Raw genomic sequence first — 16,316 nt, 5'->3', positions numbered from 1 at the left:
TTACACTCAGCCATAAGCATAACGTGCTGCATCTCCCAGTGTCAACAAACACACCCAGCTACAGTTAGCCATCCAAGCTCAGCTACAGCTGCTTCACATTCAACTGGTGAGGTTGAAGCAGGGATACAGATCTAAAAGGACTTCCTCCACTCTCTGCAAGGTTAGTATGATGGAGGCTAAAAGATGCTACAAAGACAGTTCAGTTTAGTTTAGTTTAGTCATTCAGCATGTTTAAGAACATGAAGAAATGAAATACGTTACTCAGGTCCAACAGCGTACAGGATAAATAACATTTAAGAGAATAGACCCTTTAATAATATATAATTAGAAATACCTAAAAGTATAGATAGAAATAGACACATAGTCAAACCAAGCAGCAAGTATAGTCAGAGCAGTGCAAATGTGCAGGAGACAAAGCAGCCCAGACAGGGATGGGCAAGACATGCTTAAAAGTTCTACAATATAATTGGCCAATGAGGGTGTATATCACTCCAAAAAAAGGCCTAATGTGAATATTCCAGACATCTGCAATAGATGTGGTGAAAATAAAGGTACTATTTTTCACTGTCTGTGGCAGTACCCAAAGGTAAGGGAGTTTTGGGAAGAGGTTAGATTAACTGTGCTGGAGATCCTCTCCATTAGATTAGAGCTAGAGCCCAAACTCCGTCTTCTAGGCCTCTAGCCAGCTGGAAACAAAATAAAACATTGTGAACAAATTTTTGTAAACGTGTGTTTTCTACAAGCACAGAGGACAGTAGCTTTAACGTGGGAAAAATATGGATGAACCTGATATTACCCTATGGTTGAGGGAATCATTTTTACATTCATTTTTCAAATAGTGGGGGGTCGATTCATCCAGTATATTAAAAACAATGATTTATCTCATCTGATGATCAAACTTGGAGTGTACACTGCATAACTCTGTCATCCTTTAATCACTTGGCAGTGTTACATGGACTTCACTGAAGAAACCCTTTAACCGCCATGTTTTGTTTTGTTTGGACTGTTATATTGACAATGATTGTACTCGTCATGCAGGAACCTACAGGATCTTACTAGGGCTGTAGCCGATATCCGAGTACTCAAGTACTTGCTCGGCTTGGGCGGTATCCGAGCGCCATTTCAATACTCGGATACAGTTTGTGTGCTGGGTGGGTGGGGTCCTTTACAATGCTGTTGATGTTAAAGAGGTAAAAGGACGAATAAGAACTGATACAGGGAGAAAGTTCAAATCGGTGTGAACAGTCTGGAGTGTTGCAAGTTCTTTATCATCGATGATTCACTTCACGTATACAGGAGGGGAAAAAAAATGAAGAGGTGTGGAGGTTTGGATGGGGAACAGACTGTAATTTCCTGTTTCACAGTAACAACAGCAAGACACACACAACAACAGATAGTCAGTGCAATATTTTACCTGACCTGACGGACAGATAGTGATGACTGTAGACTGATAATGTAGCGAACAACTAGCCCGCTTCACTATGTTAGTCCAAACAAGCTAATGTTAGCCTAAACAAGCTAACATGGTCAAAAAATAGCTATAGAGAGCCTAAGCGAAAGCAGGAAGTAACGGTCACCATGGGACCTCAACTCTGAAAAACTCGCCATTCAAATGAACGGGACTGAAAATTTTATTTTGTGATCCGTTTGAATTGTGCCATGAGAAAAAAAATATGTCCTCTACCTGTTTAAAGCAGATATCAGTGGAATGTTTTTGTTAATATAAGTCCTAAATAGTCCTATTTTCCGTCAGCAATCACTTACATGAAGTATTTCAGCCTAAACACGAGTCTCTCCGTCACTCTGCTCTGCTGTAACCCGAGGAGAAAATTTTCCTTGTGGGATACAAGTGTTATCCAATGAGGAGAGAGAACGGCATGAAGGGCTGTGTGTGCAGCCAAGGGATGCGCGTGAATGTGGTGACGTAGCACGAGGACCAATTGATGCCTGACAAGGGCGGGGGCTGCTAACTCATGGTGCGTTCAAGGAAACTCGTACTTTGTGTTTTTCCGACCTGTGAAGTCATACCAGTTCGATCTGGTACGAGTTCACGGGTCGGAAGTTACGAGTGGCCGTTATAGGGAACTTTCACAGACAACAGGATGGTAAAAACACGAGCTACGGGTTACCTGGAACGCTACCAAGTCGTAGTTGTGACTTGAAGCTGTAACTTACGGTTTCAAAAGCCTGCCTTGAACGCAGCATTAGCCGAAACGGCCGTGAAGCTGATATCTGCTTTAAAACATCACGTTTCATCCCGAGAAATCAGCAGTTTGTTGTAAAGCTATTGTAGAATAAAATTCAGAAGAATCTGTAAGCAGAAAGACTACAAGTCGCGTAGGTGACGTCACACACCAAATGCCGCCCTTTCCCGTGTCAGTTGGTGACGTATTTTCTGTGGGACACAGATCTGTAGTCCGTCAGTGGCGGAGCTAAGGGGTGGCCAGGGGTGGCCGTGGCCACCCCTGACCACTCTCTGGCCACCCCACTGGCCACCCCCATGGCTGGGGCATAATTTGACAAAAAACGGCTCTGCGCGCGGAACTTTAGTTCCGCCCTACCGCCGTTTCCGCACGGACGCATTTTACTGCAGCACACAACAAACTTACCGCGGGAGCAGAGCAGAGGAGCAGAGGAGCAGGAGCAGCCAGTTTGTCATAATACGCTGTCGCCAAGCAAGGACACCTTTGGAGGTAAGTTTTCTATGATCACTTTGGTCGGTTCTGGTCGAGTTTTCTTACTTGTTGACTGTGACTTTACTCCAGTTCTGAAGCATTTCAGACACATATCTGGTAGTCTCCTTGTGGTACATTAGCGAATGGAGAGTCTGCTCTGACTGCCCTCATTTACGTTATATTATATTGTGTGTATTTTGTGATTTTTAAGACAAGTCTTTTGCACTTAAAAAAAATAGACATCATTATACCATTGATTAATCACCAGCTGCAATGTTTTTTTCCCCTACACATTCAGCACACAATATATTTTAATAGTGACTTGCATGCTGCTACTCTCTGTAGCAGCGCAACATGAGCATAAACACTCAAATAACGATAGTCGTGTGGTAACTTAATGTATTTTGCTGCTCTCCTTACCTGTCAGGCAAAATGAAAACAAAAATTGCCTGCTACTTGAAAGGAGGGACAGTGGTGAGGACAGACAGGAACAGGATGAGAACACAGACCCTTTAGCTACAGCACACTGTGTCTGCCTGCCGTTTCTGCCTTTTGTATCACCTATACTGTTATATGTAATGATTCTTGATAAAATCATTAAGACTTACTGACAGTTTCAACATTTGTGTTTCAGACACTGTCACCACAGAACCTATGCAGGGCTCATCACAAGGTAGGTATGCCCACAGCTACTGTTTACTTTATGTATTGCAATTAATCATTACATTCTAAGTAACAATGCTAGGTAATAGTATAGTATAATTCAAACCCGACATGACCAAATCCTCCTATTAATATTTTATAGTGTGTGTGGTTCAACTGACAGGTGTCAACAGACTAGACCCACAGCAGGAGATGGTGAACAATGTGTTGTAAATTGTTTTCTTGTCTGTATACAACATCCATTGCATGTCTGCCCGTCCTGAGGGATCCCTCCTCTGTTGCTCACCCTAAGGTTTCTCCAATTTATTTTCAACAACATTCCAGACCATCAACATATAACTGTTTTGTGCATTTGTACAGTAGCCCTTAAGCCTTGTCTATGACTGGAATCCTTATGTTGACCCAATTTGCTGGCCATTATTTGTGTGTGTTTATACTGTAGCTTGATCAGGCTATAATAAAACAACTGTTTCTCAAATTATGTCTGTGTATTCCTGATACACCAACAGAATGAGCTCATAGTGATCACTATAAGCGGAGCTGATCATCTCCCGAATCCTCTCATCACAGTACGCTGTGCAGTTGTCTGTATATTGTGCTATTTGTAGTGTAAGCATCTTTGTTACTTTACTTGCAGGAATAAGAAAAAAAGTTAGATACACTGAATATTAGTTGATCTTTTCCATCATTACCTGCGTTCTAAATATTATGGAGGTGTGTGGTTTACAGTAGGTGACCTAAATATCGCTATATTTTACAGTGAGACATTGCCACCCCATAATGATCACATGACCATCCTGGCCACCCCACAGAAAATTTCCTGGCTCCGCCACTGTAGTCCGTAGAGCGTCTTCACACAAAATACATTCTTCCGTTGTCGTTTTACGATAAACTGCTTTTTTTCCCGGATGAAATGTGATGTTTACAACAGGTAGAGGTCATATTTTTTTCTCATGGCACAATTCAATCGGATCACGAAATAAAATTTTCAGTCTCATTCATTTGAATGGCGAGTTTTTCAGAGTTGAGGTCCCATGGCGCCGTTACTTCCTGCTTCCGCTTAGGCTCTCTATTAGCCTTCAGGAACATAGTGTGGAGCACTGTTAGTGGACAAATAATATTTCAGGACATGATCATGTTCACGACATGTTGATATGGCGTAAACAACTTGTTAACATACTGACGTCTGGTCTTCTGGAACTGGTCCTTAATGATCTGACCTGATATTAAAGGGGAACTATGCAAGTCTGGTCTTTTTTTCCCCTCTGTGCTGCTAACCCTCCTCCCGAGCATGTGCATTTGTTTTTAACAAAGCTGGCAAGAAAGCAATCCATGGAGCAGCGGATAATGTTATTTACACATGTTGGGATGTGTATATTTATTTAGTCGTATCCGTCATAAACAAGAGATTACGGGTTACGGGGCGCGTTATGTTTGCGTGGCTGTGCCGCAGAGACGAGAGCTGGGACACCGGGTCGGAGGCTCTGATCTTACAAGGTTGGTTTTCAGCCAAGAGACGCTAGGTGGAAGACAGAGAGTCTCCATTCTCCCTAGAACAAGTTACAAGTCATCTATCTAACCATCACTATTACTCTAAAGCTGGTTAATTAAGGTGAAAATATAGCAGAGTTGAGGTGAAATTCCTGCATAGTTCCTCTTGAAATATATACACCAATGTAATTGTAGTATAGTTGTAGAACATCCATCTATCCATCGTCTCTACTGCTTAAAGGTCTAGGGCGGCTGGAGCCAATCCCAGCTGGCATAAGGTAAGGACAGGGTACATCCTGGACTAGAGTTCTCAACGGGCTGGGCCAAACCGACCTGACCATCCTGACCAGAGGCGCTGGCCTGGGCTGAAAATATATACAAATAACTTGGGTCAGGCCTCAGGCTTCTTTTTTTTCTTTTTTATCTTTTTAAATAAAACACATCTTCTTGCTGGTTGCACTATGTGTTGATGGTTGTGAAATGTGATGGTCATTTTGGTAATGATTAAAGCAGATATCAGTGGAATGTTTTTGTTAATATAAGTCCTAAATAGTCCTATTTTCCGTCAGCAATCACTTACATGAAGTATTTCAGCCTAAACACGAGTCTCTCCGTCACTCTGCTCTGCTGTAACCCGAGGAGAAAATTTTCCTTGTGGGATACAAGTGTTATCCAATGAGGAGAGAGAACGGCATGAAGGGCTGTGTGTGCAGCCAAGGGATGCGCGTGAATGTGGTGACGTAGCACGAGGACCAATTGATGCCTGACAAGGGCGGGGGCTGCTAACTCATGGTGCGTTCAAAGAAACTCGTACTTTGTGTTTTTCCTTCCTGTGAAGTCATACCAGTTCGATCTGGTACGAGTTCACGGGTCGGAAGTTACGAGTGGCCGTTATAGGGAACTTTCACAGACAACAGGATGGTAAAAACACGAGCTACGGGTTACCTGGAACGCTACCAAGTCGTAGTTGTGACTTGAAGCTGTAACTTACGGTTTCAAAAGCCTGCCTTGAACGCAGCATTAGCCGAAACGGCCGTGAAGCTGATATCTGCTTTAAGCAGAAGAATGTATAAATTGGCTATAGGATGGCTTCTACACGGTTCTCATACCTGCCTATGTCCGATTTGGTATTTCATTCAAGTTTCATCGCGTCATTATAGTAGAGTAGAAAATTCATGTCATCATCACTATTATTATCAAGTGTGTCAGAATTGTTTTTTGGCCGGATTCAGGCCAAGAATGAATGCCTGTGAGTCAGGCTGCGTCTGGTCTGGGCTTCAACACCCGTGGGTCGGGCCGGGTCGGGTTTTAATTTTCCGTTGAGAACTCTGCCCTTGACGGTCTATGACAGGGCCACAAAGACGGACAACGCACACATACACACATTCATGCAATACTGCCACTGTGCCGCCACAGTTCAGTTGTAGAGTTGTAGAGTTATGGCAATGTCCTGGTCATCCTGGTCCAGTCCTAGAGGAATCACACCTTAACATGAACAGAGCCTCCTCATATTTTCAGAACTAGAGCAGTAAGTTGGTTAAGAGTACCAACTGCCCTGCTGCCTATGATGCAGAAATTAGTATTTGTTACACCGTATAAACAACAGAGCCTGGTCACACACTGAAGAATTACAACCACAGTGAAACACTCGCTCTTGTTCCCCTCTCCGCTCTGTCAGCTCCAGTCACTGTTACCTTGTTACACTTCACAGGGTCCATACAAGTCCACTGAAGCAGACACACGTGATCTCCCTCACACACTCACACTCGCGCACACACACACACACACATACACACACCACCTCAGCACAGTGTTACTGTGTACAACCGTTTGGGGCGTCAGCTCCGTTTCATACACTCTGCCAGGATAAAACCACAAAAACAAAAGTGGAGGTCATTTTATTCCCAGAGTTTCTGCTGTACACACACACACACACACACAGCAGCCACAACAATGTTTTTATCTCTTCCGCTATGTTTGCACCTTCTGAGTTTTCATACCCTCAGAGACTATACTAGAAACCTGGACCAGGATCTGGATCCGCACTTGTTTTAGTTTGACAACTCAATGTTGTTACTGATCTTGTTGTCTTTGTTAGCACCTGTTGTTCAGCTTACTGCCTTTGCAGAGCCTCATCCGTAGTATTTTCATTATAGACAATCAGCTTCCTGTTTACACTTGAAGAGTTCATTTTCAAAAGCAGATAAATGCCATTTTGAATAAAAATGAGCTCATGCTTGTGAATTATTCTTTGCTTTTTTTTTTTTTTTTTTAGATGTGTCTGTTTTGATCTCATCTCCTTGGTCAAAGCCACTCAACCTTGGTTCGATTGATATCACCTAATAATCAAATTTTTGGGGGGAAAATTAAAAAAAAAAAACTGAGTTATGTGCTTTTGAAAATGAACTCTTCATTTGCAAACTTGTAAGTCCAGTGAATGCTCTGAATGCTCATGAATCTATGTTTTCATCTGTCTTACTGTGAACTGAGATACTTTCTGACCAGAAACTCAAACACCCCACTGAACGGACACCGTTTCCTTTTAAAGCGCCATTTTGAAAATAAAACGTCAGAGTGTCGATGTAACCCGTCTGACATGTTCACACAGAGCCGCTTGTCCCACAGGGTTCTTCTGTTAAACCGAGGAGCATCTCAGCAGGACATGTGGGGAGACAACTGGCTGCCTTCCAGTCAGCCCTCATCAGAGCTGCTGATTTATCTGAGCTGGTGCTGCAATGAAGCCACTAACACTGCCAAGGCTGAGGTTAAAAAGCAGAATGCTCAAACAGCACCGAGCTAGTATGCGGACATCAGAGGCTCCGTGCATTTCTGTGACTGTCCTCCATAAAGCTGCACTTCAGCCACATATAATTCAGCTCTAACTAAAGAGAGAGGCCATTTGATGGGTGAGTTAATGGAGACAGAGTTACACTCTCCTCAAATGAAAAGTCAAACTCATGAGCTTAGCACGGACGACCAAGAACAGTCCTGTTTCATCAGGATAATAACAATCAGAGGGAAAGACAGTAAGACAGGCTGGAGCACATTGTTCAGAGGGACATGTGGGCTCAGTCTGCTGCTCTAATCCTGCTCCACCCTCCTCCCCCTCCTCTTCAAGATCATTATAGTTCAGATATCAGCAGGACTCTTCAACAACCCCCACCCAACTGTGTGTGTGTGTGTGTATGTGTGTGAGTGCATGAACTGACCGTTAAAGACAGCCTGTCCCTTCGCCAACTCCTGGTCCGTGTCGATGATGGACTCGTCCTGTGCAAAGCCCCTCGTGCACGGCAACGCCCCCTTCTTGCTTGGCAACGGGCGCTCGGCCTCTTCACTCTGAACAAACTGCGGAAAGGAAGGAAGACAGGAGAGACAGATGAGAGGGAGGAGAGAGACAGTATTCACATGTCTGCCTTCTATCTGAGACCACATCAGACCGGAGGCTGGAGTCCCTCTCTCTTGTTAGCCACAGCCAAAACACACTGCTACGCCAATTAAACACTATGGAATAAGAACATTAAGACATTACAACCATGCAGTGACCAAGGCCTTTCATATTCAAATGAGCTGAAATGTTACAAAAACAAGTAACAAAGCAAAACTTTAAACCATCTCACCAAAGGAATATTTGCCTTTTAACATTAATAACAACAAATCCAACGTATCTATGTCGCAGATGAAGAGACCAGGCCAGTAGCAGCAGGCTGCTGGGTTTGCATGTCGTGTGCTGAGAAATGCAAATGTGCTACTAATATCATTATTACCATTAATTTCCATACTGTTTCGTCTTTCAGACACAGTGTAGTCTGCCCAGTGCAGCGCTGTTGTAGCAGAAGCTACACACACAGCACTTAAGGCGACACTGAGCTGCAGCCCTGAAATAAGTTTTAAATACACACAGTCACTAACCACAGGGATGTGGCTGCTGCTGCAGCTCTCTCTCTCTCTCTCTCTCTCTCTCTGCTGTGTGTCTGTGTGAGTGTGTGTGAGCTCCGTGGTCATGTGACATCACTCCAAACAGAAGACAAACCCAGAAAAAAGAGTCGGCAGATTCACTGGCTTGAAGCTCATATCCACTAACATTTTATCAGTGACACTGATGATTAGAATGTAAAAGGAAAAACTGTGTTTACAGTAACACACTGTGAACAAACTGCAAACCATTCCATCTCTAATTAGAACATCAGAACATTTGAATATTATTAAAGCAGGTCGGCACAGACTAAAGTCGGGTTTTTATCAAGAACAACAGTTAACTCAATAACATGAAGAGGGTTTATTGTTGAAAACATGTCAATAAAATCTACTTCATGACAAAATATATAAATCTAATGTTTTAATTTTCATCTTTTAGTATTTTAGTACTTGTTATTTATTTATTTGATTCCAATAGTAATGAGACATGCATACTGTAATCTATCTATCTATCTATCTATCTATCTATCTATCTATCTATCTATCTATCTATCTATCTATCTATCTATCTATCTATAATGTTATTAAAAACATATTGAAGAGCAGCTTCAGGTTAGTGAATGTGATGTTAGCTTAGCATTGTGGTAGGAGAAGCTGTAGTGTATTATTTGTCTATCTATAGCAAGTCATATGTCATCAGGATAGTGTGTGTACAGTAGAACTTTAAATACAACCCTGTATCTCACCACATCCCAAGTGACACAGCTATTGTGGCAGGAAGAGGAATACGGAGATGTGACAATGGATTTTAGTGAACGGAGCAACCAGAGCGGCCTCCTTCTGAACACGGAGGAGGTGAGTCATTGACTTTCGAAGGTCTCGGCTCACTCTCACTTCAGCCAGTCAATACATGAGGGACACTCAATGTGGTCACATATAAATACCCTGGTGTGCAGTATAAATAATGTTGGCTTATATTATTTACATATACTATAGCTCTACTGTGTAGTAATGCTACCAGTAAATTGTATTTTTATCATCATCACAAAAGACGTGTGTGTGTGAAATCATGAAGAGTTATCATTTTCAAAGTCCATGCAGTTTGCAGATTTCTCAAATGCTCTGGGATACTGATGCTAAGCTTAAAGGGATAGTTCAACATTTTGGCAAGTCCGCCTATTGCCATAATCCCTATAGTAGGAGTAGGTTCATTACCTTTATTTGATGGTGCAAGCTGTTTTTAGATCGGCGGGGCAGAGACGTGAGCTGCATGGTATTTTCTCATTTCCCTTATCAAACTAAGATTACGACACATGAAGCAAATACTCAGAACTACTTGCGCTTTTGAAATCACTCCGCCCAGCGTCTGGAATGTAGTTCCAGCTACGCATTTGCCTCGAAAACAACTCTGTCTCGTAACATTACATTATTATTTCATAGTGTGGTGAATGTGCAGGTTGCAACTTGAGCAGCTCGCATCTCTTCTCCGCCGATCTAAAAACAGCTTGCACCGACAATTAAAGGAAACTAATCTACTCCTAAAACTGAAGGGATTATAGCAATTAAGCAGCAACATGTTGAACTATCCCTTTAAATAGAGCATACTGTCATTTTGTCATCAAAATACTGACCAGTGTCATTGCACAGATCCTGTTGCGGAGGCCTAACTGTATGCACGTATGAACATCCTGTTTCCCGTTCAGGAAGCATCATTATCTACAGCTGATGCACACACACACATCCATCATCAATCCTGCACACTGGCTACTGGGGGGTTAAACATTTTGGCATATTGGCCCATTGCCATAATCGCTATAGTCATACTGTAGCAGTAGATTTGTTACCTTTATTTGTCAGTGCAAGCTATTTTTAGAACAGTGGAGCAGAGCCGCTATGAGACAATAATGGAACGTTACGAGACAGAGTTGTTTTCAGCGGTTTTGCATGAATTTACCTCTAAAACGACTCGTAACGTTCTGTTATTATCTCATAGCGTGGTGAATGTGCAGGTCACAACTTGTCCAGTTGTGTTGTGGAGTTGTTGGATTGTGTAGTTGATGAGTTTCATGAGGGAAACCAAGAAATCCCATTTGCCTCCGTAGCGTAGCTCTGGGCAGTTCTAAAAGCTTACACCGACAAATAAAGGTAGTGAACCTACTGCTATGACTATAGCGATTATGGCAATGGGCCAATTTGTCAAAATGTTGAACTATCCCTTTAAAATGAAGCAGGCAGAGGGTTTAACACCTCTGGACATCCACAGCAGAGCATCTTCAGGCTCCGATCAAAATCCATCTTCCACGCCTGGACTTGACCTGAGTGAGCTGCAGCGGTGAGATAAGTTTAAAAAAAACAACAACCAAAAAACACCAATCAAAGAGACTCCCAACAGCGACACAGGAATGTGATGTGACTAATCTGTTTTTACCAGTTTCCTCCGTGGCTAACAGCTGTCTGTGTGTGTTTGTGTGTCTGTTCTGTAAGTGGCATGGGTCCTTGCAGTTGTGCGTGTTCTCACAGAAAGGCAAACTCCACTGGCAGTGGAAAAGGGGGTCAATCCGCTTAAAACTACTGCATATACCTGATGATGTTTGGTGGATTTTTTGGGGGGAAACAATACCTCTCTAAGCAGCCAGCAGCTGGTTCAACCGAGATCTACTGATCTCTGGTCTCTCTGTTGTTGATGTTGATCTACCAGTACAGTATATGTCAAACAGACACACGCCTAGGGTTGCAAAGGGGAAGAAATTTTTCAGTAAAATTGGAAACTTTCCATGGGAATTATGGGAATTTATGGGAATTTTTGGGGAATTAACTGGAAATTGGGGGTAATTTAAACAAACTGTATCATATCCAAATGTAAATATTTTGTTTTGTCATAAGCAGACATCCATGCAAAATAATACAATTAAAAAACATTTCAACAGATTTATTTGTGAGTAGAACTTTATCAAGTTTTAATTCTTGTATGAACAATCAATTCTTTTACTGAACAACAAAAATGAATGTTGAGTAAAATATTACTCACCCCCCCCAAGTTCCCTGTTAAGGGCCAAACTTCAATTTAGTAAATTTTGGATTTATTCCCATATATTCGAGTTAATTCCCATGGAAAGTTTCCAACTTTGAAGATTCCCAGAATTTTGCAACCCTACACACGCCCCTCTTTCTCTCTCTCTCATTACTCTCTCTCTCTCTCTCTCTCTCTCTCTCTCACACACACACACACACACACTGTTTGATTATCATCCAGCTGGTATACAGACATCCACCACTTCAGTCATATTCACATCTATAGATCCACGGGGCTCAGCACTTCCGTCTCCTCCTGTTAGTCTGACATGTCGACAGGCTGCTGAGGTGGTGTGTGCCGCTGACAGCTGCGTGTGTGTGTGGGTTGAGCTTGAGGAGATGAATGAACCTGCAGCAGAGACCACATCTCCACAGAGCAGGCGGGAGTCGTGCACGTCTCTGCACATGGCACAGCAGCTGTTACGCGATCATTTATTTACAGTTATTCGCAATCCAGACACGGCGACGTGATCGGTAATGACAACGATACAAACGCTGTATTTGCTTAAGTGTTTCCCTTATATCGCGGCGTCGCAATTACACGACTCTGCAGAGGCTTTTCAGTTTGAAAAGACAGATAAAAGGTGGAATCAAAGTGACACCCGGCCGAGGAGAGAGAAAAAGAGGGAGAAAGACAGAGATTCAACTAGCTATCATCTTAGAATTTTTACTTTTTCATATTCACTCCTACCGTGCGACACACACACATCACCCAGGTGTAATGCAAACCTGTGCATCCAACACCTTGACAAACCCTGTGTGTCTGTCCTCCAGGGTGAGTGTGCGGTCCAATCCAGCCAGCCTGTCATCAACCTCTGAAGACACAACGATTATTCATCCTCTCATCCACCATTCATGCACCTGATGTTTCTTTATTTCAGAGAAAAATGGAAAAAAAAAAAAAAAACAGCCTGTTCAAATTTGGACAGCAGCTTTAACTCAGGATTAAGGTGGTAGGGGTGCTGGAGAAATCCTGCTGCAATTACTCTGACAGACGTGAGTCATGGTTTTACTGGTAATTCTCACCGTAGAAAATACAAAATGATGATGATGGGATTTTTGAGCGTATAACAACCATATTCCTTTACATTCCTTTAGAGTAGGATTTATAGACTGTGGCATGTCTGTCTGTTCCTGTGACACATTTTACCTTCATTAAAAACCTGCATTTGATATTGCACTCAGCTATATTGGGATTTGAACCAATTCATTCAGCAAAGAGAAAGAAAGAAAGACCTTCTTAGAAAATAGAAATAGAATAGAAAATGACTATATATGACTGCGTTTACTGTTTTGCTCAGGTCCTAATGCAGTGTAATTGGAGCTGCAGGGAGAGGTCCCACAGGAGACCATCCTCATCCAGTCCAGGATGGTGGGGGGCACTGCTCAGCCTTCATATATCGCACACATTGATAAGGTGACCAGAAGCAGCGAGTAGCAGTACTGGGTTTGTCTGCAGCATTTATTGAATTATCATTATTATTTTTCCATGCTGTAATGTCTTATGGAAAGAGACTCTGTGAATGAGCCTGTCCAGCCTGGTTTTTAATAAAGGTAATTATGGTAATGATAATTATGGTAAGAAATGAGAATACATTTACCATTCCCATCACTTACTCGTCCCTTGTCCTCATCAGAGAAACGGACAACACGTTTTTATTTTAATGACTAAATGCTTTACTTTTTGAGTATTTTTGTTACAACAATAGAACATTAGCACTAATAACTGTTATTATCTCAGTCTCTTTATACATTTTTATACCTTTTCATCACCATTGCTCAATGCCACTCTAATGCCAAGCTGATACATTCATGGTGTCATCTGACCCCACAGAGTTGGATGTTTGTCTTAGGGCCTCCACTTGATCAAACATAATGTGTGATCAGTGGTCAGTGAGAGTTGACTCACGCATGAAGAGCTCACGGGTTACGTAACGTTACTGAAATGTGAAATAACACGTCAGATAGTCTTTTTTTTTATAGAGATAGTCATTTTCAGTTAGAAACAAATCAGTGCAGTAAGCCAACAGACGGAGGGGGTTATTGTAGGAGGGTGCTCAAGAGTTTAGACTCATTTCTCTATCTGTGACACAGCTGATAAAACCAAGTCTTCATCAACCTCCAGTATCAATTCTCCCTCTGAAGCAACAGGAGGAACATTATCTCCGCCAACTGATGCGCCGCTCTGTTTCCTCATTCATCAATGTGACTAAAACATTATACAGCAGCTATACGTATGCGATGACAGGTGAATTGGACCTAGGAGCGGCAGACAGACACATGAAAAGGCTCCCAGAGGTTCGAGCTGAGCCCATTGAAGTGCTGACATTGCTGTTTGGGGGAGGTAAGTCGTCAGTGATGGATTTGTTTTAGGAGCTGACCTTTGACCAGCTGGCACAGCACTGTCCTCTCCATTGATCTGTCTGACAGTGTGGGCCCCTCTGTGCCTTCATTAAATTCTGCCTTATACCCGTGATCCTAAGGAGCATGGGTGTAGATCCCAGGGGGGACAGGGGGGACATGTCAAAATTGAACAAATGTATTTTCAGACTTCACATTCTTCACTAAATTTCTAAAAAGAAATGATGGTGGAAGAATTGTGGATCTGGGAGGGTCAGAGGGAGGGGAAAGATAAGAGTGTGAGTAGACATTACATGCCCGAGACCCTTAAAATGATGATTTTCTAATATAACAGTTAAGTGAGCAGTGATACGTTTTGGCTGTTTAGGACAAATAAACAAGAAATGTAGGCCTAAGCACAGTAAATGATTCCCTGTGCAGTACTTTATGAATGACATGGCGAGCCTCTACGAAGTTGTGATTTATGGTGGCATGGTGTGAGTTGCATACAGGCAGAAAAAAAAAATCTATGTTGCCCACCCCCAATCCTGACATGGGATCTGCATCCCTGCTAAGGAGTGAGGGTCTGCCTCTGCCTCTGCCTTAGATTGCCATTACAAAGGAAATCACACTGGTGTGGGCCTTTCTAGATGATCTGTGGTACTGGAGCAGGTGGAGGGACACACATCAGCTACAACCTGCACAGCTGACTACAATGTGACACTGCTGTGCGTAAACGCACTAAACGCACTGACTGACATAAAGGAAGATGTTCCCTCAATCACGAAAAATGTCCAATTCACAACAAGTTCACGGTGGTGGATCCACGCTGTGGAGGATCGATAAGACACCGAGCCGAGCTGGACCTGCTGCTCCCACGCAGGACATTTATCTGAATATGTGAATCCCCACCCGCAGGGGCTTGGCTCTGACAGGATGAACCGGTGAACGGTCCGACAATGGCATCGACTCTTCAGCACAAAGCGACATCAACTGAGTCGTAAATGAGATGCAGGAACAGGCGACAGCAGCAGCCTGTCATCACACACTACATAGGCTACACTACACACACACATAGGCTACGCACTGCACACAGTCACACACACCGTAACGGACTGCTCTGAATTAAATGTGAATCAGTGTTATAATAGAGGAGTCGATCCTCTTGTTTGGTGGTGAAGATCATCAGCAGCAGCAGCAGCAGCAGCAGGGACCGGAGCAGGTCTGGGATCAGCAGCCTTTATGCCTCCACAGTGTGAACACCAGGCCAGCCTCGGACGAGAACAGCCGAGAATTAAAATGAATCGCAGATCAGGCTACACACTCGGGGTTTTTACCCGCAGTGGCTCCGCTCCCCTCTGGATGTGGACCTGTATCTGCAGCCTATCAGTCTCCGCTCGGTGCCCTGCTGCTGCTGCTGCTGCCTCCGACGGCTGAAGCTGACTCGGTGAAAAATTAGAAATATATTTTACCTGCAAAGCCGCCATTAGCATCCAAATCCCTAAAGGATGCATCTTGTTGTGTTGGTTTTTCCTCCTCCAGAACCGACAGAGTCCGCCGCGCTACGCTGGACGTGAGATTTTTAATTCCCTGTAAACCCCGGCGGCATGGGGATGCCTCCCTCCTTCCACCGGCCCTCCTCAGTGTCTGTCTGCTCTGTCCGGCTCAGCAGCGCTCCAGCCTGCCTGCGACTGACGCCGGCCTCGGTGCCGCCCTCTAACGGACAACATGAACATTGACGTATGAGATTCTTTCAATTACAGACCAATTCATGTGGCTGTTAAAGGAGCATTTTTCAGTCATACCTTGCAGCACAGTGGACAATATTCAAATGTTGATGCACGTTTAACCACAATATTCAATCAATAATGGAAATCCAGCTCTATTTGTAAAGCTCTTCTACACCTACTTTATAGGACAATGCATGAGTTACCACAGCAAGCTTTTAGTTAAAGTGATCTATACACAACTTCATCAATGCTGATATTACACTAAATATATATTTTTTTCTTTTTTTTGTGCCAGACTTGTTCTGTCATTGACTTCTTAATGTGGGTCAGATGAAAGATGTGGTATAGCCTACATTAGATTACATTTTGAACCAAGTAGTTTCATTCTGTCACCCTAATGTGGCCACATAAGGGCCACAGTGATTCAACA

General features: G+C 43.1%; 1 protein-coding gene across 1 annotated transcript in view; it reads right to left on the bottom strand.

Moving 5' to 3' along the window:
• The window catches only part of LOC310985187 (cadherin-2-like), a 106,411-nt gene extending 90,518 nt beyond the window's left edge, over positions 1-15,893 (bottom strand). The window contains exons 1-2 of the mRNA XM_083970696.1: positions 15,629-15,893; positions 8,039-8,174 (exon numbers count right to left, since the gene is read on the bottom strand). Coding sequence (XP_083826822.1) covers positions 8,039-8,174; positions 15,629-15,670 — 178 coding nt within the window. The 5' untranslated portion in view covers positions 15,671-15,893. The remainder of the gene's footprint in view (positions 1-8,038; positions 8,175-15,628) is intronic.
• Positions 15,894-16,316: the final 423 nt, after the last annotated feature.

Source organism: Trachurus trachurus (genome assembly GCF_905171665.1).
Source record: "Trachurus trachurus genome assembly, chromosome: 4".
Taxonomy (NCBI): Eukaryota; Metazoa; Chordata; class Actinopteri; order Carangiformes; family Carangidae; genus Trachurus; species Trachurus trachurus.
Note: the sequence above shows the minus strand (reverse complement) of the source record. Positions and strands in the feature narration are given on the sequence as shown.